At 37.2% G+C, this 27,594-nt stretch overlaps 1 protein-coding gene and 1 pseudogene across 4 annotated transcripts in view; one reads left to right on the forward strand and one right to left on the reverse strand.

Moving 5' to 3' along the window:
• The window catches only part of RBBP8 (RB binding protein 8, endonuclease), a 105,553-nt gene that overhangs the window by 61,181 nt on the left and 16,778 nt on the right, over nt 1-27,594 (reverse strand). For 2 of the 4 annotated variants that reach the window (XM_090285738.1, XM_090285735.1), the window contains exons 1-2: nt 23,608-23,822; nt 20,119-20,326 (exon numbers count right to left, since the gene is read on the reverse strand). In XM_090285738.1, coding sequence (XP_090141864.1) covers nt 20,119-20,227 — 109 coding nt within the window. In that variant the 5' untranslated portion in view covers nt 20,228-20,326; nt 23,608-23,822. Of the gene's footprint in view, nt 1-20,118; nt 20,327-23,603; nt 23,823-24,218; nt 24,331-27,594 lie in introns of those variants that run through there. The other 2 variants (XM_090285736.1, XM_090285737.1) reach the window with 2 other exon arrangements.
• Nucleotides 14,357-14,819, forward strand: LOC150002765 (large ribosomal subunit protein eL21 pseudogene; annotated as a pseudogene).

The raw sequence follows: 27,594 nt of genomic DNA on the forward strand, positions 1-27,594 counted from the left end.
GCCGGACCCTCCCAAGTGCACAGCAATTTAGGCTAAGAAAAGCACCTGCTCCAGCCCACACAGGAAACTAATATATGTAAACCCAGAGGAAGGAAGAGACAGGCTCTCTTGTCCACCTTGCAAATGTACTGGCTGGTCCTTTTGCGGGACCTTCTAGCCCTGGAAGCCATGTGGCCAATAGTGGCGCCCCACGGGCTTGGAGGAAGGAGCCTGAAGCTGCACAGCAACTAGGAACAAGCTAAGCCACCTGGATGATTGTGCAGCAGCCACCTGTGATTACCAAAGGACAGTATTTTAAGTGAGAAGGAACTCTGGACGCTGCCTTTGGTTTTGGTCTGGCTGAGGTAGCTGGGTTTTCCACTGGGTTTCTGGAGGGGATGGGCTTTTGAGACAAAAGTCTGCCATTCTCTCAGATTGTGCAGCATTTGAATAAAGACCTCTTTCCTTACTCACCAATCTCTGCCTTTGGAATTCGCCTATTGGTGGCAGTGGGCAGCCGAACGCCACTTTGGTTCAGTAATAGTGGATATTTTATTTACTTTTTAAAAATAATGCTTAGAAAGTTTAAAAATTCTGTATCTACTCAAGGATTTATTTTATTTGGGGCAGTTAGTCCCAAATAAATAGTTGTTAGTTGACTGATTTCTAAAAATATAAAAAACTTATAATTTGTCTTATGAATTCTAATAAGTTATACACTTAGAAAAGTTTTCCATATAATGTGTAATAAATTTGTCATGTCAAAGAACAAGATTTTTCATTATCTGTTTAATTTAGGACAATTTTTGAACAACATAATTTAAAACAAATTAGGAGTTTTAAAAACAAACCTATATATTTTCCTACCATCTTCCCTTCCACGGTGCTAAGGATGAAGTTAAAAGTCACATAGATACTGATAGGGAAGTCACCTCTTCTTATTGCCCCAAGTGATAATGATTTAATGCTAGGAAATCCAGGTATTATGAAAAAATGATGGCCCCAGAGAATTTTTTTCATTATATTTTTGCCCTATATCTCAAATCTCACTTCTAGGAAATATCCAATTGCTATGATACATTTCACCCTCATTCTATGACCTATAATTTGACTAAATAAAGTAGTGAAAATATCTTATGAATAAACCTATAATCAAATGTTCATAGAAACTTTATTCATAATAGCCAAATACAAGAAACATCCCAAATGTCTCTGAATGCGTGAGTTGTTTAAAACAAACAAACAAACAAAAAACTGCTGTGCATTCTCGTACTATTGAGTAATAAAAAGGAATGAAGTATTTATATATGCAACTACTTGGATGGATCACAGAGGAGTTATCCTGAGTTTTAAAAAAGCCCATCTCAAAGGCTACATCCTATATAGTTCAACTTATATAATATTCTTGAAATGACAAAATGATTGATAGAGAACAGATTATAGGGTGGCAGAAGGTGGAGGTGTGGTAGGAAAGTGGCTGAGGACTTAAAAGCGTGACATGAGGGATCTTTGGTAGTAGTCACAGGAATCTACATATGTGATTAAATTGCATATAACTAAATACACACACATAAGTCCATGTAAAACTGATGGAATCTGAATAAGGCTGACAGATGTATCAATGTCATTTTCTTGGTTGTGATATTTATTGTACTATAGTTATACAAGATGCTAACATTGGAGAAACTGGGCAAAGGGTATAAGATATCTTTTGTATTGTTTCTTACAATTACATGTAAATATATAAAAAGCGAAAAGAATTAGGAAAAATAATTGCCCAAAGCGAGTTGGAAAACTGTCAAAATATAAAACATAGTAACGGGAAAACAATGTTAAGAATGTTAAAAATAAAAACTGGTATGGTTTTTTAATTTTATTACTTTTTTGATTAAAAAAATCTTTTCCATCTATCTGTCAAGTTTCTAACTTGAGAAATTTACTTCTTTTTCAGATAATGATGAAAATTGAGACCTTGAAATTACTAACATCAAAATCATTCTTGAAGAATTAAGAAAAGGACTTGTGACCCTACTAGGCCAAGGACTAGAGTCAGCAGTTTTTACTCCCTTCTTCCTTTCCCAAATTGTGTAAAAATTTACTTTTCAACAGATTTTATTGTTTTTAAATTTTGGCTGACTACTAAAACTCAGGTCTGCCTTTAGAAGTGAAAAGTATACACAAAGATAAAATAGGTTCTTGCCATGAACCGCTTAAAAAAGAGAAACAATAAGAAAATCCATGTAAACTTCAAAAGAAAATTCTTGGGAAATATGGAAAGACTACTCTTTTATCTCATAAGCTTTCAACACCTGTAAGGCATCTGTTCTGTCACGCAGATCAGCCCTGAAACAGATTTATGTGTGTATGTGTATGTGTGTGTTTAAATTTTAGCATTTGCTATTCATCAAGTCAATTAGGCATCTACAATTATAACCCCTATAAAATGTGCTTTAATCCTGCTCCACACCCATCGGAAGGAATGAGGCTATACAACAATGCAGCTCCTGTATCAACAGGTAGTCTGTTCAACAAAGTATTTGGGATTGTTACACTGGCAACCTGAGACACCTATTGAGGAAAAAAGAGAGCTCAAAAGACCAAGTACTGTTTTACGATTAACCCTACACCAACTTGTATGTGAATTTTGGAGGAAATGAAAATTAAGGGCCCATATGTATAGTTATAACACATGAAACAAATTTAAGAAAGAATTCAGAAATGAGGAAAGAATTCTGAATAAAGATCATGGCTGTTTTTACTTACTATAGTTCTCTATCTAGAACAGACCATATATAATGTATGCACTATCATTTTAAACAAGTTATTTATGGTTTTGACTTATAAATTATAAGCCTAATAACACCCTTCTGACAAATAGGGGCTTTATATATAACCCAAGTAATTTAACTTCTACCAAAAATACCACTACCAGTATTTCTGTAATTACCTAATAAATTATTTCAACTTCAAAGTCAAAGCTCTTATCTTCATGAGATGCAGCCATGTTTAAGGTATGCTCAGTTTGCTCTTAAGATTTAATTATCTCAAAATGGGTAAATTAATTTTTGTGGATTTTGTTGAATGTATGGATTTTGATGCAAATGAAAAAATAACATATATGAGAGCTACTGATATTATTCTTAATAAAAAAAGGACACTAATGTTATCGACCAAAATGACATGCAATTCCTTTCATTGTTAACTTGTACTATCTTAAAATGAATGTTATCCAAAAGTCTCCTTGGAATTTTTGAGGAAACATCCGAGAAAATAAAAGGAGCAACTCAAAACTGAATCAAGAAATATTTATCCTGTCATATAAGAACCTCCATACTTTTCCAATTCTTCAAAAGGGTTCTAATTCTGTCCCCCCAAATCTGCCTGGTGTTCTATGAAACTGATAAGCACATTTACCAGCTATAGAAAATATTGTTAGATGAGACATTGGTAGCAGAATCTGTCATGGACAAGAGACTATTTATTAAAATGGTAGCATTGTGAAAAAGTAAATATTCTAAATTCCATTTTGTTACCTGTCCTTTTAAATAATAAACCTGATACTGAATAAGACTTAAAAAGGCAAAAAAAAAAAAAAAAATTGTATTCAAGTGAACACTTTATTAAACCTTTTCAGATTTAAAGAATTCTAATTTCTATTAAATTCTACAATATTAAGATTTCTTAATTCTGAATTCAAAGCATAAAGATTATGTATTATCAACAACAATTTGTGTTTAACCCTGACACAGCAGTTGTCACAAAAGGAACATAAGACATTTGAATTAACAATCATGAAATGATATCAGCTTAATGATAAAAGATAAAAAATCTCAGTCACAAATGTCTCTAAAAATTTCCAACAAAAACAGTCTGGTTAGCATATTGTTATTCTGTTAAAGAAGCAGAATGATTTTATTTCCTAGTTTTAAAAGAAATGCTTGTAGCTTATTATATTACTGTGATCATTGTATATATTGTCTTATATATGATATGTTTTTGCTATTCTGTTTTGATGAAATGAGAAAAAAGAAAGCTCAAGATACATATAGCAGGGTATTCAGAAGGATCTAAGTTGCTCTGGTAGACTTTCTTGGATACGAAGTAAAAACTGTATACCTCAAGTACCACGATTTATAACACTCTCTCTCTCTTTCTCTTTTAAATTGACGTTAAGGTTTAAAAGTAATGAGTCAATTTTGGTTCCTCTATATACTTCAAAACCAGCAAAGTCTGGACAAGTCTATGTTTGATGACTTTCAAATAGCCTCTTATACTGGTTTCTCCAAGAGGATCCCCAATCTTAAAAAAAATATTAAGTACTCTTCAGGCATGTCTTTGATGTTATCACCCAGCTGGAGGATCTAATTTTATATGGAACTATGTGAAACACACTGACAAAGGACCCTGCATCCAGCAAATTTGCCTAGCCCCACCCAAAATGTTTTCAATTACCTTCATAATCAAAATTAATAATGGTCATTCAATATCTTTAAAATTCTGTAAATGATTTAAAACAGAAAAAAAGTAACATGCTCAATATATTATAATGTACCAGAAAATATCTTCTCTCTTCAACTTAAACATATATTCAACACCTACCATTAATAAAGCATATGGATATTAACCAAATATACCAACTGTATTCTTCGTTTAAAGTTTTTCAGTGAAGATTAACTCACCTAGGAGTGTGGGGACTATTAGTTACAAATACAATTTTTAAAAATTATATTCCATGTAACCTTTGTGAGTTTTACATGTTCTACAATCAGATGAATATGGCATATTGTTCTTATCAAACAGTATATTATTTTTCTTGATGCTTCCTCATCATAAAATAGAGGTCTCCTGAAGAAACTGAAACACCAAGAAACATGAAGAAATCTGCCAAATACATTATCTCTGTCAAGAGCTTAAAAATAAAACTGCTTCAGTTTTAAGTGGGGTAGATATAAAAATTCTAAAATGACAATGATTTGAACATGAAACACAAGCACGATTTAGTAAAATAATAAAATACTTCCAAAAATGAGTCAAGTATAAAACATATGCACTGATCACAACAACACAATAAGCTACATGCATAGCTTTTAAAGCTAGGAAAGAATAACGCTCGCTGCTGTGGCTCAGTGGATTGAGCGTTGGGCTGCGAACCAAGTGTCGCTGGTTCCATTCCCAGTCAGAGCACATGACTAGGTTGCACATCAGGTCCCCGGTTGGGGCACAAGTGAGAGGGAACCACACAGTGATGTTTTTCTCCCTCTCTTTCTCCTTTCCCCTCTCTGACATTCAAGAAATATTCCACTGATCCAGCTATAAACTATGCAATTCACTCAGATACCATTTACTGATTTTTTTTCTACTATGTGCCAAGCATTTTTACCTACAGGGATGTAAAGATGAGTAAGGTAGGGACTCTGCATAAAAATATTTAATGATCATCATATAACCAGTTATAAAACAACAGAAAGAAATTAAATAAAGGATAAAGAATTTAACCTTATGTTTGAAGATGGCAGAATACTAATTCTCCTCTATCAAATGTTTTTAAAAACTCAAGTATATCTGGTCCTATTTAAATTATTTCAAAATATTGCATTTGTTTCACTTCCAGGTCACAAAGAATAAGCTTTATATATATTATGTAGCTCCAATAACAGCTGCTTTAACTTGAAACTGTTCTTATTGGTAAGCCTATATGCTGGGGTTGCAATGTTTAACCCAAAAAGAAGATATTGCTGCTCTTCGACAGAAGTTGGGAGACATTGTTTATTCCTTCTCAGTTTTAAAAAAGTATATGAAGTTGATGACATTGTTGTTATCAGTGTTACCAAGACAGACTGACTTGTAACTGGCTTATTTTTTATATCATTTCATTATATAATTATATTGTATAAATATTTTACTAAAGAAATCTTTTCCTAAATCCCCCTCACAAAACGTATTTATTAATTAAAAAAATATGTATTTATTCTAACACGTTTAAACTCAAGTCACCCTCAAAAGTACCCTCCATTTGATGCAAAACACCTATTGATACTTTTTCCACTGCTCAAAATAGTTTTTGAGTTCATCGATTTTGATGCCTTTTAGTGCTTCTGCAGTTTTTTGTTTCACTTCTTCCACATCAGCAAAACATTTCCCTTTGAGGTTTTTTTTCACCCAGGAAACAGAAAAAGGTGCTCTCTCAGGGTGATGAGATCGGGTGAATAGGGAGGGTGGAGCATGGAGGTCATGCTTTTTTTGGTCAAAAACTACTGAATACTCAGTGTGGTGCATGCAGATGCACTCCTAAGTCACCCATAGTGAAATGGACAAATGCATTAAAGGAGTCTTCAAAAAAAATTCACTGAAGCCAAACACAGTCTCTCACAACAACGCCAGCTAGCACACTGATACAGATGAGTTCCTAGACCACTCACCTAGCGGGGGGAAGCCTGTCCTACAAAGAGGCCTGCCTGCCAGAAGATAATTCCAGTTTTCGGAGGGGGGGGTCCCCCATGGTAATGCCCCCAAAATCTACTGTGTCTTCTTCACTATTGTATCCTTAGCAACTGCTACCAGTCCTGGTATATAATTTGATAACTACTCATTGAATGAATGACCAATTAGTACTAAAACTCAGAATCCTTCTTCAATGTTTCACACTAGATTTCCAGAGAGAAAACAGTATGGTCAAGTGAAGAGCAGAATTAATGTAAAATATTTATATTTGTTCCTGGACATATAACCAAAAGAATATCACTTTAAAATTAGATCTTTGACAAATTTGAAACCACTGAAAAATGCAATAGATTTATTAATCAAATACAACACAGAGATGTCTTTTAAGTACACTTTGAACCAACTAAAAAAGACATTTTAGATAAGTAGGGAAATTTGAATACTATCATCTACTAGGTATTAGATGACATGAGAGAATTTGCTTTGTTAGTGTGGCAATGGCATTTGTTTTTTTTGTTGTTGTTGTTTTTTTTTTTTTTGGTTAAAAAAGACTACTGGATTATACTTAAGTATTTCTAGATGAAATTATGTAAGAGGGATAGAGAAGTACATGGAATACAGGTAAAACAAGATTGGCCATGTACTGACAATAACTGAAGATGAGTGATGGGTATGTAGTTCATTATACTATTTTCTTTAGTTTTGTAAGTGTGTAATATTTCCTAAAATAAAAAATCTTTAACTTTAAATTAGAAAAGAACATAGATGAACACACAACTATTAAAAGCGGTTACCTGTATGTGTAGAAGAGGGAGAGGAATAACTTTTCACTGTTTACTTTGTGTTTTTACATTTTTAGGGGGAAAAAAAGCTTAAGTTTGGTACATTTACAAAATGGAATATTACTTGGCCATAAAGAAGAAGGAAATCTTATCCTTTGCAACACTGTGGATGGGCCTGGACAGCATTATGCTAAGTGAAATAAGCCAGTCAGAGAAACAAGTACCATATGATTTCACTCATGTGGAACCTAATGAACAAACAAATAATACAGAAACAAACTCATAGATAGAGAACAGACTGATAGCAGTCAGAGATGAGGGGGATTAAGGGACTTGGTGAAAAGGGTAAAGGGATTAAGCAAAAACAATAACAACAACAACTATAGACACAGACAACAGACAACAGTAGACACAGAAAACAGTATGGTGATTACCATAGGGAAAGGGGTGAAGGAAGGTAGAAGAGGGTATAAGAGAGAAAAATGGTGATGGAAGGAGACTTGACTTGGGGTGGTGAACACACAACCCAGCACACAGATGATGTATTATAGAATTGTACACCTAAAATCTATCTAATTTTATTAACCAATGTCACCCCAATGAATTCAATAAAAAATATAAATTTAGAAAATTCAAAAATAAAAAAACAAACAATAATAACTCCATTGATATCTGAATTCTAAATTCACACCACTGGACTCTGACTGCATCAGCAATCTTATATGTCGAAAGAGGTTTTTAATAGAAACATGGACATGATCATATCAATAGATGCTAAAAAAGTTTTGATAAAATACAGCACCCATTTATGATAAAAACGCTCAGCAAAGTGGGAATAGAGGGAGCATACTTCAACATAATAAAGGCCAAATATGAGAAACCTGCAGCCAACATAATACTCAATGGGCAAAAACTAAAAGCTTTCCCTTTAAGATCAGGAACAAGACAAGGATGTGCATCTCTCCACTTCTATTCAACATAGATTTGGAAGTGCTAGCCACATCGATCAGACAAGAAAAAGAAATAAAAGGCATCCAAATTGGAAAGGAGGAAGTAAAACTGTCATTATTTGCAGACAACATGATAGCATACATAGAAATCCTATAGGCTCCACCAAAAAGACTATTTGACCTAATAAGTGAGTTTTGCAAAATAGCGAGATACAAAGTCAATATTCAGTAATCGAAGGTATTTCTGTACACCGACAATGAAATATCAGAGACAGAAATTAGAAAAAAATCCCATTTACTATAACAACAAGAAAAAGAAAGTATCTAAGAATAAACTTAACCAAGGAGGTAAAGACCTGTACTCGGAAAACAACAGAACACTGGAGAAATAAACTGAGGAAGATACAAATAAATAGAAGCATATACTGTGTTCATGAACTGGAAGAATTAACATCATTAAAATGCCCACACTACCCAAAACAATTTAAAGATTCAACACAATCTCTATTAAAATACCAATGATATATTGCACAGAGCTAGAACAAATAATTCAAAAGTTTATATGGAACCAACAATGACCCCAAATAGCCTCAGCAATCTTGAGAAAGAAGAACAAAGTAGGAGGAATCACAGTAAGTGATATCAAACTATATTACAAGGCCACTGTAATCAGAACAGTATGGTACTGGTATAAGAATAGACATACAGCTCTATGGAACAGAACTGAGAGCCCAGAAATAAACCCAGGTCTCTATGGTCAACTAATATTTGACAAAGGGGAAAGGAGCATAAAATGGAGTGAAAACAGCCTGTTCAACAAATGGTGCTGAGAAAACTGGACAAGGACATGCAAAAAAATCAATGAAGCTAGACCACCAACTTACACCACACACCAGAATAAACTCAAGATGGATCAAAGACTTAAATGTAAGCCATGACACCATAAAAGTCCTAGAGGAAAACATAGGCAGGAAAATTTCAGATATCCCATGCAGCAACATTTTCACTGATCTATCTCCCAGGGTAAGGGAACTAAAGGAAAGAATAAACAAATGGGACTATATAAATTTAAAAGCTTCTGCATGGCTTAAGAAAACATCAGCAAAATGAAAAGGGAACCAACCATATGAGAAAACATACTTGCCAATGATACCTCAGACAAGGGTTTTATCTCCAAAATATATAAAAAACTTATAGGACTCAACACCAGGAGACAGAAAATACAATTATAAAAGGGCAAAGGACCAGAACAAACACTTCTCCAAGAGGAGATACAGAGCGCCCATAGGCATATGAAAGGATGCTCAACATCACTAGTCATCAGAGATGCAAATTAAAACCACGAGACACCACCTCACACCGGTCAGAATGGCCATCATTAACAAATGAACAAACAAGGAGTGCTGGTGAGGATGTGGAGAAAAGGAAACCCTAGTGCACTGTTGGTAGGAACGCGGACTGGTGCAGCCACTATGGAAAGGAATATGGAGTTACCTCAGAAAACTAAAGATGGAACTGCCTTTTGATCCAGCAATTCCACTGCTGGGGTTATACCCAAAGACTCCTGAAACACCAATTTAAAAGAATCTATGCACCCTTAGGTTCATAGCAGCACTATTTATAATAGCTAAGTGCTGGAAACAGCCTAAGTGTCCATCAGTGGATGAGTAGATCAAAAACACTGTGGTACATTTACACAATAAAATACAATGCAGCAGAAAGAAAGGAGGAATTCCTACCTTTTGCGACAGCATGAATGGAATTGGAGACTATTATGGTACGTGAAATAAGTCAGGCGGTTAAAGAGAAAATACCCTATGATCTCAACTAACACAGGAACCTAATGAACAAAACAAACAAATGAGCAAAATAGAACCAGAGACATGGGAACAAGAAACAGACTGACAGTGACTGGAGCAAGGGGGGGGGGCGCTAGGGGAGGGTGGTGGCCAAAGAAGAAGTGGAATGTCTAGTCAAGGAACTAGTATGAATGACCCACGGACATGGACAACAGGGTGGGGACTGCCTGTGGGAGAGGGGCGAGGGAGTGGGGCAGGGGAGAGCAACTGGCTGGGGGGTGGTATGGGACAACTGTAATAGAACAACAATAAAAAAAGAAATTAAAAAAAAAAAGGAGCACAATAGAGCAGTAAAAAATATGAGTGATGTAGTAAAGGTAGTTAAACTCCAAACTTTCATTAAAAAAAGGTAAGTTTCTAGTGTTTACCTCAGCTAGGACTTAAAACACTACAATTAAGAGATGAACCCAACTTCCGGCCAAGATGGAGGCCTAAACAGACACGTTGAGTCTCCCTCCACAACTAAGAAAGAATACAATTACCTCAAAACTAGAAACAACCAGAAGTTCCAAAAATCGAGCTGCATTGAAGTCCAACAAACAAAGATATAAAGTAAATACGGATCCAGACAGGTAGGAGGGGCAGAGCTGGGCCGGAGAGGACACGGTGTAATGGTGGCAGCAGCAAGTGGGCAGAAAGCACAGTTATACGTTTTAAAAAGTCAGGAGGGACATCTGGGGAGCGTTCCCAGCTCCTCACCAGACCCTGCAGCTCACAGTCCTGGCACTGGTGAAAATCAAGCCTCATGGCTTTTGACTGTGAAAATCAGTGGGGGTTTTGGTGAAGGCAGAAACTGCCTGTCTCTCAGCAGTCTGGTTGTTTAAATGGCCCTAACAGTCTCAGAATGTCCACAGATCCATCCACTCTGGGAACGACAGCCAGGGCAACAGCTAGAGGCACCAGTCCCATATGGAAGTGGGAGAAGTGCCTGGAAAAGGGGCAAGTGCTGGGCAAGCAGCATTGTTGCTTCTCAGACCCCTCCCCCACATACAGCACCACAGTGTGGTGAAATGGGTCACCCTGCACTGACGAATCCCTAAGGCTCCGCCGCTTACAACATAGTAGGAACGAGAGCTCTCCCTGGGACATGGAAGTGAACAAACACAGGAGACTTCCAGCCAAGATGAAGCCTAGACTGACACGCCCCATCTCCCTCCACAACTAAGAAGGAATACAACTACCGCAAAACCAGAAATAACCAGAAGTTCCAGAAAATAAATGGAAGTCCAATGTATGAAATTATAAAGAAGTGGTGCTCGTCCGGATGGGTAGGAGGGGTGAAGCTAGGATGGAGGGGTCAACCTGTGCTGGCGGCGGCAGCAGTAGCAAGGGCAGCAGGATGGCAGTAAGCACAGACACCCATATTTAAGGGGAGGCAAGAAGCACCTGGAGAGCACCCCTGGCTGCAGACCAGACCCATCAGCTTGCGATTCCAACGCCAAGGAAGGAAGACCCCGATTGCCTTGGATTGTGAGGCCCGGAGGGGGTGGGGACGGAAGAGGAGGCTCCCGGTCTCTCAGTGGAGTGTGAATGGCAGGAATCCATCTGGACCCCCACCCCCACACAAAACACCACCACAAAGGGTCGCCTGGTTGTGAAGAGTTCACAGGGCTCCGCTCCCTATAGCGTAGGAGGTATGACAGCCCTGTCCAGGAAGCAAAGGTAAACACAAAACTGTCAGAATGGCACAGATCATGATAGAGAGTCCGCTGATGCAGCTGAACAGACAGCAAATATCTAATCTAACGAAGCAGCAGGTAGGAAATCTTTCTGAGGCACAGTTCAGAGCTTTGGTTACAAGAATGCTTACAGACCTAACAGCAGATCTTAAACAAGACAGGGAAGGAATGAAGGCTACTCCTCCTGAAATGAACAAAAACACATAGGAAACCAGTGGTGAGGCAAAGAAAACGAGGAATCAAATCAACAAATCGGAACATAGGGAAGGAACAAACAGTCAACCAGTGCAGAAAGAGAAAACAAAAAGTGAGGAAAATGTGGAGAGGCTCAGAAACTTATGGGACAGCTATAAGTGGGCCAACATCTGAATCACAGGGTTGCCAGAAGGTGAAGAAAAAGAACTAGAAATTGAAAAATTATGTGAAGAAATAATGAAGCAGAACTTCCCTAACTTGGGGAAGGAAATAGACTTACAGGTCCAGGAAGCACAGAGAGTTCCAAAAAACCTGGACCCAGGAAGAACCACATCAAGACACATTATAATCAAAATGTCAAAAATTAAGGATAAAGAGAGAATCTTAAAAGCAGCAAGAGAGAAGAAGAGAATTACGTACAAAGGGGTCCCAATAAGACTATCAGCTGATTTCTCAAAAGAAACTCTGCAGGCAAGAAGGGACTGGCAAGAATATTCAAAGGAATGAAAAGCAAAAACCTACAACCATGATTACTCTACCCAGCGAAGCTGTCATTCAGAATAGAAGGGTAGAGAAAGTGCTTCCAGGACAAAGTAAAACTGAAGGAGTTCATTAGATCCAAACCACTATTATATGAAATGTTAAAGGGACTTGTTTAGGAGAAAGAGGATAAAAACTATGAACATTAAAATGAAAACTGTATCACAACAACCAACAACAGAAGCTAGAGAATCGAAACAAAGGCAAACTAGGCAACGACAATGGGAAAAGAATTATAGGTATGGGGAACATTTTGGGGGTAGGTCAGTAGGGAAGGGGGAGAGGGAAAGGGAAGGAGATGGTACAGGAATTAAGAAGCATAGTAGAAGGGAGTGGAGTAGATAGGAAGGTGTTCAGAAGAACTATATGTACAGCCAATGGGCATGGACTAAGGGGGCGGACAACTGGAGGGAGGGTATCACTGAGTGGAGGGGAACAAAGGGGAAAAAAAATTGGGACAACTGTAACAGCATAATTAATAAAGCATATAAAAAATAATAATAATAGTTCTCTGACTCCAGAGACCAAGTGCTACTCTCAAACTCTGAAGAACCTATAGTATATTTTTAAAAATTAAAATACTTTTAAATAAAAAAAAAAAAAGAGATGAAGTCTTTGAGCAAAGTTGTAGGACACAAAGTCAACACATAAAAATCAGTGGTATTCCTATAGACTCACAGTGAACAATCAGGAAAAGAAATTAAGAAAAGAATTCTATTTACAATAGCATCCAAAAGAATAAAATACTTAGGAATAACCTCATCCAAACAGATGAAAGACTTATACCATAAAAACTACAAGTGTTGCTGAAAAAAATTAAAAACATAAATAAATGGAAAGGTATCTCCTATTTATAGAGTGAAAGACTATTAAGATGTCAATACTATTCAAAGCGATATACAAATTCACTGTTATCTCTATCAAAATCCCAATGATGTTTCCTTGCAGACATAATATCCTAAAAATTATATGGAACCTCAAAGTGCTCTGAATGGCCAAAACAATCTTGAAAAAGAACAAAGTTGAAGGTCACATACTTCCTGATTTCAAAACTTAATAAAAAGCTGCAGTTATCAACTGTGTGGTACTGACATAAAGACATATTAAAAACAAAAACAAAAAGAGACAGGCATATTGACCAATGGAATAGAATAGAGCCCAGAAATAAACTCTTGTATATATGATCAAATGGTTTTTGACAAGGGTGCCAAGACTGTTCAACAGGGCAAAAAGGTTTTTTTAATTATTTTTTTAACTTTATTTTTATTGTTGACACGTTTACAGATATCTGCATTCCCTTTTTCCTTTTGCCCACCTCCACCTAGCCCCTGCCTCCCTTTCCCTCTGGCTATCATCACACTGTTGTCTGTGTCTATGTGTTTACGTGTATATGTATTTTTGGCTAATTCCTTCACCTTCTTTCATCCAGTACCCCCTTACCCTCTCCCCTGCAACAACTGTCAGTCTGTTCCATGTATTCACGCCTCTGTTTTTATTTTGCTCATCAGTTTATTTTGTTCATTAGATACCATATAAAAGTGAGATCATATGGTATTTGTCTTTCTCTGACTGGCTTATTTCACTTAGCATAATAATCTCCAGGTCCATCCACGTTGTTGCAAAAGGTAAGATTTAAAAGGATGATCTTTTCAACAAATGGTGTTGGGGATACTGGAAATCCACATGCAAAAGAAGGAAGCTGAACCCTGACCTTACACAACATAGAATTTTTAACTCAAAATGGATCAAAGACCTAAACATAACAGCTAAAACTATAAAAATCTTAGAAGAAAACAAGGCAATAACTTAATGACATTAGATTTGGCAATGATTTCTTGGATATAATACCAAAGGTACAGGCAAACAACAACAAAAAGAGATAAATTGGCTTCTTTTCAGCCAGAACCACCATCTTTCAGTAATTCACCAAAATGACTAACACAAAGGGAAAAAGGAGTGGTACCCGCTATGTGTTCTCTAGGTCTTTTAGAAAACATGGAGTTGTTCCTTTGGCTACATACATGTGACTCTACACGAAAGGTGATATCATAGACATCAAGGGAATGGGCACTGTTCAAAAAGGAATGCCTCACAAGTGTCACCATGGCAAAACTGGAAGAGTCTACAATGTCACCCAGGATGCAGTGAGCATTGTTGCAAAAAAACAAGTTAAGGGCAAGATTCTTGCAAAGAGAATTAATGTACGTATTGAGTCGAGATAGCTTCCTGAAAAGTGTGAAGGAAAATGATCAGAAAAAGAAAGAAGCCAGAGAGAAAGGTACCTGAGTTCATCTGAAGCATCAGCCTGCTCCACCCAGAGAAGCACACTTTGTGAGAATTAATGGAAAGGAGCCTGAACTGCTTGATCCCATTCCCTATGAATTCATGGCATGAAAAGTGTTAAAATTAAAAGACTTATGTACCGACAAAAAAAAAAAGAGAGAAAGATAGATTGGACTACATCAAAATTAAAATTTCCTATGCATCAAAGGACACAATAAAGTGAAAAAGCAATCCAGAGAATGGGAGAAAATATTTCCAAATCATATGTCTAACAACACATTAATATCCAGAACATACAAAGAACTCCTATAACTCAACAACAAGAACAACAACAAAAAAAATCCCAACCTGATTAAAAAATAGGCAAAGGTCTTAAATAGACATTTCTCCAAAGATATACAAATGGCTGATATGTATAGGAAAAGATGTTCAACTCACTAATCATTAAGAAAATGCAAATCAAAACTACAATGAGATCCACCTCATGTCTATTAGGAAGACTACTACCAATAAGGAAGGAAGGAGAAAGTAAAAGAGGAAGAGAAGGAAAAGGAAAGGAAAAGAAAAGAAAGAAAACCAGAAAATAACAAATGTTGGAAAGAATGTAGAGAAATTGAAACCCTTGTGCACTGTTAATGGGAATGCAAACTAGTGTAGTCATGATAGAAAACAGTATGGAAGTTCCTCAAGAAGTAAAAAATAGAATATGATTCAGCAATTCCACTTCTGAGTGTATACCCAAAATGATGGGAAGCAAAGTGTGGAAGAGATATTTGTATATTCATGTTCATAACAACATTATTTACAATAGACAAAAGATAAAATCAATTCAAATATCCATCCATATAAGAATGGATAAGCAAAATATGGTATATACATACAATGAAATATTCTTCAGCTTAAAATGAAAGTCAATTCTGCAATACGCTACAACATAGATTAATCTTGAGGACATTATACTATGGAAAATGAGCAAAAAAAAAAAAAGACAAATACTGTATGATTCCACTTACATGAAGAGGTTCTTGGGAGTAGTCAAAATTAGAGACAGAGTGTAGAATACTGATTGCCAGGGGCTAGAGGGAGGGGTGAACAAGGAGTTACTGTTTAATGGGTACAGAGTTTCAGTTTCACAAAATGAAGAGTTAAGGAGATGGATGGTTGAGGATGGCCAGCAATATTATGAATGTATTTAATACCACTAAACTGTACATTTAAAAATGGTAAAGATGTTATGTTGTGTATTTTTCATGACAATTTTTTTAAAGTATCCCCACTGTCCTCTGCCTCACCAAAAAGATGAAAAGTAAAAATTTTCTAAGATTTCCTAATCATTTAAATTTTCTCATGTTATTATTTTGGCCGTTCTCTTTCTGTTTCCTTCAAGAAATCAGCAGTTTAAAAAAAAACCAACAAATGGAATAGTGATAAGAAAGGACTTTCAGCCAAGATGGAGACGTAGACAGACACACTGCATCTCCCTCCACAACTAAGAAGGAACACAACTACCTCAAAACTAGAAACAACCAGAAGTTTCAGAAAATCAAACTGCATGGAAGTCCAACAAAGATACAAAGAAGAAATACTCATCCAGACAGGTAGGAGAGGTGGAGCTGGGGCAGAGAGGACACGATGTGGTGGTGGCAGCAGTGGCGGTGGTGGCGGCAGGCTGGCAGAAAAAAGTTACAAGTTTTAAAAAGTCAGGAGGGACACCTGGGGAATGTTCCCAGCTCCTCACCAGACTGTGCTACTCATGGTCCCAGCACTGGGGAAAATCAAGCCTCATTGCTTCTGACTGCGCAAACCAGTGGGGGTTGGGGTGGAGACAGAAACTGCCGGTGTCTCAGCAGTTGGCCTGTTTAAAGGGCTCCCAGAGTCCTAGAACGTCCAGAGACCTATCCACTCTGGGAACGACAGCCAGGGCAACAGCTAGAGAGGCACCAGTCCCATACAGAAGTGGAAGAAGTGCCTGGAAAAGGCACAAGTGCTGGGCAAGCAGCATTGTTCCCTCAGACCCTTCCCCCACATACAGTGCCACAACGTGGTGAAACAGATCGCCCTGTACTGACAAATCCCTAAGGCTCTGCCCCTTACAACATAACAGGAGCAACAGCTCTACCTAAGACACAGAGGCAAACAAACACAGGAGCCTGTCAAGATGAGGAGACAGAGAAGTATGGCCCAAAAGGGGGAACAGATCAAGGTTCCAGTGGGAGAACTAAGTGATGAGAAGATAGCCAACCTAACAAACGAAGAGACAGCCAACCTCACAGATGCAGAATTCCAAACACTGTGATAAAGATGCTCACAGGCTTGACAGATATGCTTGAGTACGGCAAACGAATAAGAATTGAAGGCTATGATAAGTGAAACGAAGGAAAATCCACACAAAACCAGGAAGGGAAGAAAACCGGGGTTCAGATCAATAATTTGGAACATAAGGAAGAAAAAAACAGAATGAGGAAACAAGAATTGAAAAAAACAAGGAGGCTTGGGAACCTCTGGGACTTTAAATGTGCCAATATCCGAATCATGGGGGTGCCAAAAGGAGAAGAGGAAGAGCAAGAAATTCAAAACTTATGAAAAAAAAATAATGGAGGAAAACTTATGAAATTTTGCAAAGGAAATAGACATACAAGTCCATGAAGCACGAAGAGTCCTGGGCAAGCTGGACCCAGAAGGGACCATACCAAGATACATCATGATTAAAATGCCAAAGGTGAAAGATAAAGAATCCTAAAAGCAGCAAGAGAGAAGTGGAGAGTTGCCTACAAAGGGGTGCCTATAAGACTATCAGCTGATTTCTCAAAAAGACATTTTACAGGCAAGAAGGGACTGGCAAGTATTCAATGTGATGAAAAGCAAGGACCTACAACCAAGATTACTCTATCCAGCAAAGCTATCTCTTATAATGGAAGGGCCGATAAAGTGCTTCCCAGACGAGGTAAAGCTAAAAGAGTTCAACATCACCAAGCCATTATTATATGAAATGTCAAAGGGACATATTTAAGAAAAATATCAAAACTATGAACACTAAAATGACAACAAACTCACAACTATCAACAGCTGAATCTAAAAAATAAAAACAAAATCCAACTAAGCAAACCAGAATAGGAACAGAATCATAGGTATGGGGATCATTTGGAGGGTTATCATCTGGGAGGGGGAAGGGGGAGAAATGGGGAAAAGGTGCAGGGACTAAGAAGCATAATCAGTTGGTACAAAATAGACATGGGGAAGTTAAGAATAATATAGGAAATGGTGGAGCCAAAGAACTATATGCCCGATCTATGGACATGACCTAAGGAGAGTGGGATTGCTGGAGGGAAGTGGGGTACTGGGCAGAGGGGAACAAAGGGGAAAAAATAGGAACTACTGTAACAACATAATCAATAAAACATACTTTGAAAAAACCCATAAATGAGATAAGTAATCAGTATCTGAAACACCTATTATGACTTTTTTGAAGTAACCCATTGTTTCTAGCTGGAATGGTCCACAGCAGGAGTTTAAAGTATATAAGTGTTGCTGCTTCAGAATGATAGCAACAGCTAATATATATTGCTTACTATGTGCCAGACACTCTTCCACATACTTTACATGTATTAAGCTATTTAATATAAGGTAGCTATTATTAGTATCTTTATTTTATAGATAAGGATCCTGAGGCACTGTAAGTTAAATAACACGCACAAGATCACTACCTCTATTCATGTTGTAGATATGGCTTTCAAATATTGGTAGACTAGATTGAGAAATCATAGATTTAACCACTCCATCACATGGCCTCTTTTTCAGCACAGCACTACTCCCATCTGCTTGTAATCAATAAAAGTAGTCACTCAAGCTGAAAGTTTTAGACTTAATCCTAAAGACAAAGCAAGTTGACACAGCATAATGACAATTCTGCCTTCAGCATAGTACATACTTATAACTGAATTAAGTGTAATTCAATTATAAAGCCTAATCTATCAGTAAACCACCTCCCCACCTCCAACATACATATCTGGTTGTTTCTTTATATTCCCAGATAAAATGATATACTACAAAACTCCTTAAAGCAAGGACTGTATATGATTTGTTTTTATTCACAAGGTCTGGCACACAGAAAGTGGCCCCCCAAATATTTCTTGAACAAGTACCTCCAGGTACACTGGGGCTTGCGAGAATACGTCTTGGGTTCATATTTCAGAACCCATTAATTAATGAGACCATTACCATGAGGTTTTGCCAAAAATTAAATGTGCCATGGGGAAGTTTTAACACAGACCCATACACTATACTTTAGATTCAGGTGGATCACATTTTAATGGTGTTCCAATATAATGTTAAAACTATAAAGTACTATAGAATAAAACCTATGGTTGCAAGAAACAAATATAATATGAAGTACTTCCCACATGCGGGAAAAACATACTAAAGTCACAGAATTAGATAAGTATATTAAAGCTTAATATCAAACCTTGAGTTTAGCTTTAATAGAAAACTCCTTTATTTGGAATATACTTTAACATAATCACAATATTTATATACTCATTCTAGCTATAATTGCTCAATCACCTGCTCATGCACTGCACTTCATATAAATCTTTTAAGCTCTTATTTTTATTATACTGTAATGATATGTTTATACGACTCTCTCTATTAGACTGAATTTGAAGGTAAATTGTCATTTACTTCAGTATCTCAGTACTGGTAGCAAATATATTCCCAAAAGTTTATCAAATAAATAGGTAGTATTTTCATGTTTATAAATAAACCTGTGAATAATTTTAGAGAAGAAAATTAAGTTTTGAGGTTATGTAACCTGGCTGAGATCACAGAGCAAGTAAATAAATGAAATCAGAATTCAAATCCAGTCTTCAGTCAAAAATTCTTATGCCCTTTTCATCATACCATACATATTACTATAAATTGTGAAAGAGCTACGTATTGTAGTAGTTGTAATTAAAAAGCAACAACTTAACCACAAAAAAATTGTAATACTAAAGGTCCCTTAAAAATGAGATCTTTGCGGGAGAGGGGATGGGTTGGGTGGGGGAGAGAAATTAGGGGAAAAGGGGACAACTGTAATTGAAAAACCAAAATAAATAAATAAATAAATAAATAAATAAATAAATAAATAAATAAAATGAGATCTTTGGCCCAGCCAGGTAGCTCAGCTGGTTTGATAGTCATCCCAATATGTCAAGGTTGTAGGTTTAATCCTGGGTCAGAGCCCATACAAGAATCAACCAATGAATGCATAAATAAGTGGGACAACAAATCGATGTTTCTCTCCCACCCACACCAAAAATCAATCAATTAATAAAATATAAAAAAATATTTTAAAATGGAATCTTGAACTGTCAGCCAAAACTAGTTATTACAATCTCAACAAAATACAGCAGTATTGATTAAAAGATTTTACCTTGTACTTCTTTATCATGATACTCCTTTAGTTTTGTCCAAATATCCTTAAAGTCATTAGATATATCTGCAGAACTAGGGCTCCCACAACTGCTTCCAGAGACGTTCATCTTGCTTTAATATGCTTGACACTTCTATTTGCCTAACGTCTTCTCACCTTTTCTGTTACATTATATAAGTATGAAGTTGACTTTGGACAGCTGAAATACCTGAAACAACAGATTGCAATACAAATGAATCCTTCATTTACCTTTATGTAATTTGAGCCCAGTCAGCCATTCTCAAGTTTTCCCCATTTACCTACAATCAATAACTTCAAGAATTGGTGGATTCGGGGTGGGAGGGGGTGACGAAAAATGATTATAGTGAGAAAAGCCTTGATTTCAGTAATCCAGACTTCAGTTAAAGTTAAATTTTCAGGCAAGTTTTCTTACTCCTCCTAGAAAGTAGTTACCTAAATTATGTTAAATTGAGAGACTTCTGATATAGAGGTTTGTAATCATTCATGGTCAGTATTGATACACCATTCTAAAAGAATTTATTGCTTTTTAAACTTTGAGTAAAGACAGACTGCAACAATATACTGAACCCAAAACAGAAAATATATTCTTAAATATTCTTAACAAGCATTTACATTCATACATATATCTATATACAAAGACACGTTATAAAGAGCAAGGAAGATGATCGACATTTTAACAAGAATATCTGAATAGCTTTCTCATGTAACCAGTGAGCAAGATATGGACATAGCAAAGATCTATGAACACAGAAACATCTAATAACAAGGCAACTAGAGTAAAGCTATTTTGTGCCTCTCTCAGAGTAAAGGTAAATAAGTTTATTATTTCTATAGTCCTTGAAGGAAGCAATTGGCTATTAAGAAGTAGATTAATAAATATTATAATGTGTTCTTTTACTGAGATCATTTTGCTACCACTAAAAAAGTAAAATGATTAACAAGTCTACTAAACCTCACACCTGGCTCCTTCGTCAATGCCGTACTATAGCTAACAAGTGCCCAAACTAATTTGTGTCTCTTGCTAACTTTCTTGAGGTCTCTGATGAAGAAGCTAAAATAAGCAGTGACATTTCTGAAGGGAGCAAGATAATGTGTGAATCCACTTGGTAAACCATAAAGTACTACAAAAATAAAAATACTTTTATTGTTTTCAAAAATTGTGATTATATATTTTTTTGAGACAATCAGTGAAAACTAAACATGGACTGGATTTTAGATAATATTAGGGAATTATTTTTAATTCTCTTGGGTATGATAATGATGTGATCATGTTTTTTAAAAAATCCTTTATCTGTTAAAAAGAAGATATATACTGAGGTGTTTACAGGTGTTCTCTGAGATTTGCTTTAAAATGCTCCAGCTAAAACAACCAAAAAATAGATGTTGGGTGAGGAGATGAAACAAGAAGAGCTGAACTTTGATAATTATTAAAGCTGGGCAATGAATGGGTGAGTATATGAGGGAGGTCATAATTGCAGTGTCTCTCTTGTGTATACTTATTATTTCCATAATACAGTGTACGGAACCACTCCTTATGGTTTAGGGAATTGTAGCCCCGGTCTAAGCATGATTGCCACCAGCATTCTGGCGGTGCTTGTCTTTAAGTCTCAGCATAAGGCTGTGTGTGAAACATAACCGAAGACCACTCAGAGGGTTGCCAGGGGAATTAGATTTAAAGAATGCTTATTAAGCTTTAGAACTTGCTCTGCTTTCTTTATCATTAATGTAACATAAACACTCTCTAGGAAGAAATGTATGAAACCTTGCACCTAATGCCAGTGTGGCGTCAAGATGTTTGATAGACCCTGACACGGACTGGTCACTGTACCCTCTGTACCAGTACATGTAATCTGTTACTTTCAACTGGAATCCTAATGCCTCCAAGTTACTGATGATTCATGAATCTTGACCTTGTATCTCTCGTGTGTATCCTCCTCAATAAAAGGCATGAGGGAAGAAGGCCTAATCACTGTTCTCCACTAGAGAGGCAGCCACCTTCCTTCCCCCAGACATAATGAAATGTCCTGGGTAAAAGTTTGTTCATCAGACATAATAAAGTGTCCTGGGTAAAAGTTTGTTCTGCCATGGTCACAAAGACTCTGCTGGACAGAGCAGCTTCCAACTGAGCCTAGGGTGTGTGAGGCACATCTACCTCAATGAAGTTTTTTAAAAGTGGAATTGGGTGTACTGCATTAGCACAGCTGTATAGCTTTATTTCAAAGAAACTCATATTCTATTCCTTAGCCTTAAAAGATAAATCAATGGGACTATACTACTGTAAAAGCCACCATTTATTATGTTCACTATATACCAAGGATTGCAATGTTTTATATTCATTTTTTATCCTAATTCTCAAAACAACTCCATAAAAACAGCACTATTATTAATTTCATTTTAGAGTTGGAGAAATAGGCTTAAGAAATTAAGTGACTGGCCTAATGCTAGGAAAAAGCTTTGTCACAGCTGGAACTTAAATTATGATGCCGATAACTACAAGATAAGCTAAGTAACCCAAAATAGGTAGCTTAATTATTTCCATTAAGTAAATGGTGTAAAACAAAGTTTTAGTTACTTTAATGAATTAAAAATGCATGGTATTAAATGCTTTAAAACTGATAAGGCAAAAAGGTGTCCTTTAAGAAATATAGCAATCTTCAGAGGTAGCAAAAAAAAAAAAAAAAGACTAAAGCTATGTTTTTCCCCCACATAAAAACAATTTATCAATACTAAACTTGCAATCTGGCTCACAAAACCATCTCCTACCTATCCTGCATGTCCAGCACTTTTTGTTGGCAACTCTTGGCAATGAACCGTTATTCACTGCACGATGGTACACTCTTAAGATCTCAAAAATGTGCATATTTTGCCTCTCAAGTTGTATTCTGGGCTCAAAGGTCTATAGTAACATAATACACGTCTGTGCATACTGTAGCACTGTAAACGACCACACGGGATAAGTTTGGTATCACACCATACGTAGGTAGTCACAAACAAGTAAGGAAAGAGCCGCTCCTAGAGTCACACAGAAGCCCTAAATGAAAAGGGCTTGGAGCAGTCCTCTTAGTAGGAACGCAGAATTCAATGGCTCCCTTTCCAGGACCCTCAGCCAACAACCTCCCCTTCCACAAGGTAACCGGAGGTTTATAGCACTACCGGCACTGAAAAGGCGAGGGGCAACACCAGAGCAGGGCGGAAGTCTGCGCATGCGCAGGGCGGGCCCGTTGCTGTGAAGTTAGTCCAAAGCTTGCGCGGGAGACCAAGAAACAGCAAGGAGCGTGAGCCTGTTTTCCGTCCCTTCCAGCCGGCTTTGGCCCGGTCCCAGCCCACTTACTAATAGGCGGCCCCAGAGCCGGACGGCTATCCCCACCCCGGGGGCCACATGCTTTCGGTCAGCGCACAGCTCCAGACCGGAAATGGCCTCTACGACCCAGCGCTGCGGTTTGAGAGAAAGAGATCCCTCTTACTCACGGCTTCCAAGAGTGCCTCGATTTTCTCGAAAGTGCCCGCAGGGATGCCGGCGCGCACTGGAGCAATGAGGAGAAGGCGGCTTGCTTTCTCCTCTTTCCCTCACTAACTTAATAAAGGGCCAACGAGAGAGCCCCTCAGGGTAGCCCGCGTTTTCCGGGTTGGGGGTGGGCCCGTGGGCAGCCAGCCGGGTTCGGAGGCGGCCGCACCCGCTAGTCCTGGAGCCCTGGCGACGTCACGCGGGTGTTCCTGGGAGTTTACGCCCCTCCTCCCGCCTTGTAGTGAGGCGGCAGTCTTCTGGACTACAGCGGAGGGGTGGGTTCAACAGTGCCCCGCAGGCGAGTGCAGTGACTGAAGAGGAGAGTGCCGCCTCTGCGTTGTCGGGAGCACTCGCTCCAAAAGCGGGCTACCGCCACAGCGTTTTCGGGTTTCCCTGGAAAAAGCTCAAGCCATTCTATTTGGGAAGTTTCAGTTCTTTGGCGCTACGCGAAAGTTACAGATGTGTCTGATTTAAGCACATTTCACGGAAAGTGTATGTGTGCCCTGTACCAAATGGAAAGTTAAAATTAACCGATGAGGGAATAGACACGGATTTATCTAACGTAGTTCTCTACCTTGTAGCTGTTACCTGCAGTTCAGTGATATGACCTGACAGGACTGGGTGGTGAAGACAGATAGCAAAACGATGTGTATTTTGCTGCGTTGAATGGAAGGTTTCTGGAGAACCTGAAGTGAGAAGGAATCAGAAGTGACCATTATTTGTTGGAACAATATATTAAGTAATATATATATTTTTTTAAATCAACTTTTCCTGTGGCTGAGAACATTCAAACTGTTAATATGTTTTCATAATTATCTTGATTGCTTAAAAAAGCGTTTTAGCATTAGAAAATCTACAAATGAAATCGAGGAAAATAAACAGAATGGACACAATATCTGTTAAACCAAGTCAATACTTTTCTGTAGTAGTTCTAAGACCTGGAAAGAAAACAGAGGACAATATTATAAACTTTAAAAAGTTAAGTGGTATTTAGAAAATCATAATACAAAGTGTAAAAGTAATTTTTCCAGTCATTGATCTTAAGGAATGTGAATATCACAGCTTACTTCCTGTGATTGAATGTAACAGGACGTTAAGTACCATTTTAGCAATACTATAGGAACCTTTGTACCTTTGAAGAAGAGGGCTGTTGAACCTTCATTACCCTGTTATAGCAACCATAATTCACTTCCAAATTTTATGACTTAATTCATAACAGAGGAAATGGGTGAAAAATTGACCATACCATTTTAAATACAACATAAGAGGCATAATTGCTTGTATAAATGTTATATAATGGAAATGGAGAGTATTGTTACAAATGGAAAGAACCTGTAATCAGTTTGTCTTTTAATGGCACATTGAAAGAACAGCATACTTGTGGTCCAAAGAAAAACTATAGTAACTGAATGACCTAACCTGTTCCTTGGGTTTCACTGTCCAGTCTATTTAAGTCAAAATCGAAATAATCATCCTTGGCACCTTCTTCTTCCTTAATCCCCATATCCAGTCTATCACCAAGTCCTGTCAATTTTACTTACCAAATATCTCCCAAATCCATCCCTTCTCTTCATTACCACCCCGATATCACTTACTTAGTCTGCTGCTAGTCTACTGCTCATATCCACCCAACCAACAACTCCACCTAAACCTTTCTCTTTATTAGTGTTCAGAAAAAAAATTTAAGCATCTATTCTCAATTTATGTATATATTTAAATTTAAATTGTACATGTATTGCTGAAAAATGACATAGTCTAATGAGTAAGTCATAGGCTCTGGAGACATCCTGGCTTTGAATCCTGCTCTGATACTTCCTTACTAAGTGAACTTGGACTGGTTTCTTAACCCATCTCATCTTTCTTACCTGTAAAAAGAGGACAATGATAGTACCCAACTCAGAGAGTTATGTAGAGTAAATGAGTTAAAATACGTAAACTGCTTAGTAGAGTGTTCAACTACAGTATGTGTTCAATAAAAAGCTAGCCCTTATTAATACATCTGAGCTAATACACTATGACTATTAATAATACATTTTTAAAGGATGAGAAAAAATTAAAATCTTATATCTTCTCCCACTTAAATTTTGTCCATTTTGAGACTACTTCTCTACACTATAGCTAACTACTGTGATCTTGAAAAATAAGTCTGATAATGGCACTATGCTACTTAAACCCCTTCAGTGGCTTACTGTTACTCCTTGTAAAAAGCCTCTTTGAATTTCCTCTTCTACCCACCCCCCCCCCCGCCCCCCCAGGTTCACTTCCAAACATTTTCTGCCCTGTGGCCTCACTGGCCTTTTAGTCCGAGGCCTTTGCATGTAGTTGCCTCTAATTCTTAACCAAACCTACTCCAACCCTTTGCCTGATGATTACGAATCCCTTTATCTTGTTTCAATAGTGTCTTCTATTAGATATTCTTATAGTACTGTGTACCTTCCCAGCTTACATTTACTACAATTTAAATTATTTATTTAATTAATCCTGTCTCTTCGCTAGATTATAAGTTTCTTAAGGTCAAAACTATGTCTTGTTCACCTTTGTATCTTCAGAAAGTAGCTCAGTACCTGCTATAAAGTCAGTATTCTGGATAAATGAATTGGGTATCCCTTGAGGGATTCCAGTTTTTCATGTAGGTGGAGGAAAATCTTTGAACCCATTCAAAATTATTAGCTTCTCCTTATGAGGTTCTATGATGGTTACTTTAACAGTGGAAATGGTGGGCATAGATATTTGCCCCCAATGAGAAGCTTTATGCCCCTACCTGGTAGAGAAAATTATGAAATCCTAAAGAAGTGAGAAAATTTCTTTAACAAAGAAACAGTTATTTTTAACCTTTCATAATACTGGGTTTCTTGTTTTTTGTTTTTTGTTTTTTTTAATGGCTTAGAACAATGCTTCCCAAACTTTTCCAATACTTAGAAAATGAATACTTGTATTATATTGTGATTTAAAAAAATTAAAAAGATGAGACTGCTTTCATTCGGAGGCAACAGAAGTTAGGACTCCAGCCACCCCATGCCCAGTGCTGCCATCTTGAGATGGGATTTTACTCTACTAGCATACAGAAAACCCATTGGAGGCTTAGGATGCTCATTTAAAAATTGCCTGGTGAAATTATTAAAATAGTAAGTTTGATATTATGCACATTTAATCACAATAAGAAAAATCATGTGGTAGCAATAAAAATTCTAGAATTGTTAGAACTGTATAATTTTGGAACTACATAGATTTTTTAAATCATCTAACTTATCCATTTTAAAGCTGAAACTTGATTCTACAATCTGCCTAATTACTACAGTTGGGTAGCTGACAGTTGTGAAGTTTAAAATCACATAATACGTTCAACTGATATCACTAAAATTATGTGGTTTCAGACCTCAGGTAGGGCATCAGTTAGTCCTTAAAATAGTCTTTGTTCAGCTCTTTCTGTTTCTTTTTTTTTTAAGTATATTTTATTGATTATGCTGTTATGGTTGTCCCAATTTGTTTTCCCTTTGCTTCCGTCCTCCCAGTATACCCCTTTCCTCCAATTCAGGTCTATGGGTCATGCATATAAGTTCTCTGGCTTCACCCTTTGCTGGCTTCCAAACTTTCACTATTTTCTCAAACCTCTATATAATATTCTCACTCTCAGCAGACACCCTAGCTTTCTGATTACACAAAACAATTGGGCTTAACAGGTGTGATCTTCCTGAACTTTCATTTTCCTTTCTCAACCCTGTGAATTAGGCAATACCATTTTGCAAGTAAAAAAATGAAATCTGAACCCTGAAGTGCACCATCCAGTCTACCAAAAGGTTGTAAGTTCGATTTCCGGTCAGGGCACATATCTAGGTTTCCCTTTCAATCCCCAGTTTGGGAGCCTATAAGAGGCAGCCAATCTACGTTTCCTTCTCTTTTGACCCCTTCCTCTCTCTCTAAAAGCAATGAAAAAATATTCTCGTGTGAGG

This window comes from Furipterus horrens, unplaced genomic scaffold (assembly GCF_987537825.1).
Source record: "Furipterus horrens unplaced genomic scaffold, mFurHor1.1.pri manual_scaffold_8, whole genome shotgun sequence".
Taxonomy (NCBI): domain Eukaryota; kingdom Metazoa; phylum Chordata; class Mammalia; order Chiroptera; family Furipteridae; genus Furipterus; species Furipterus horrens.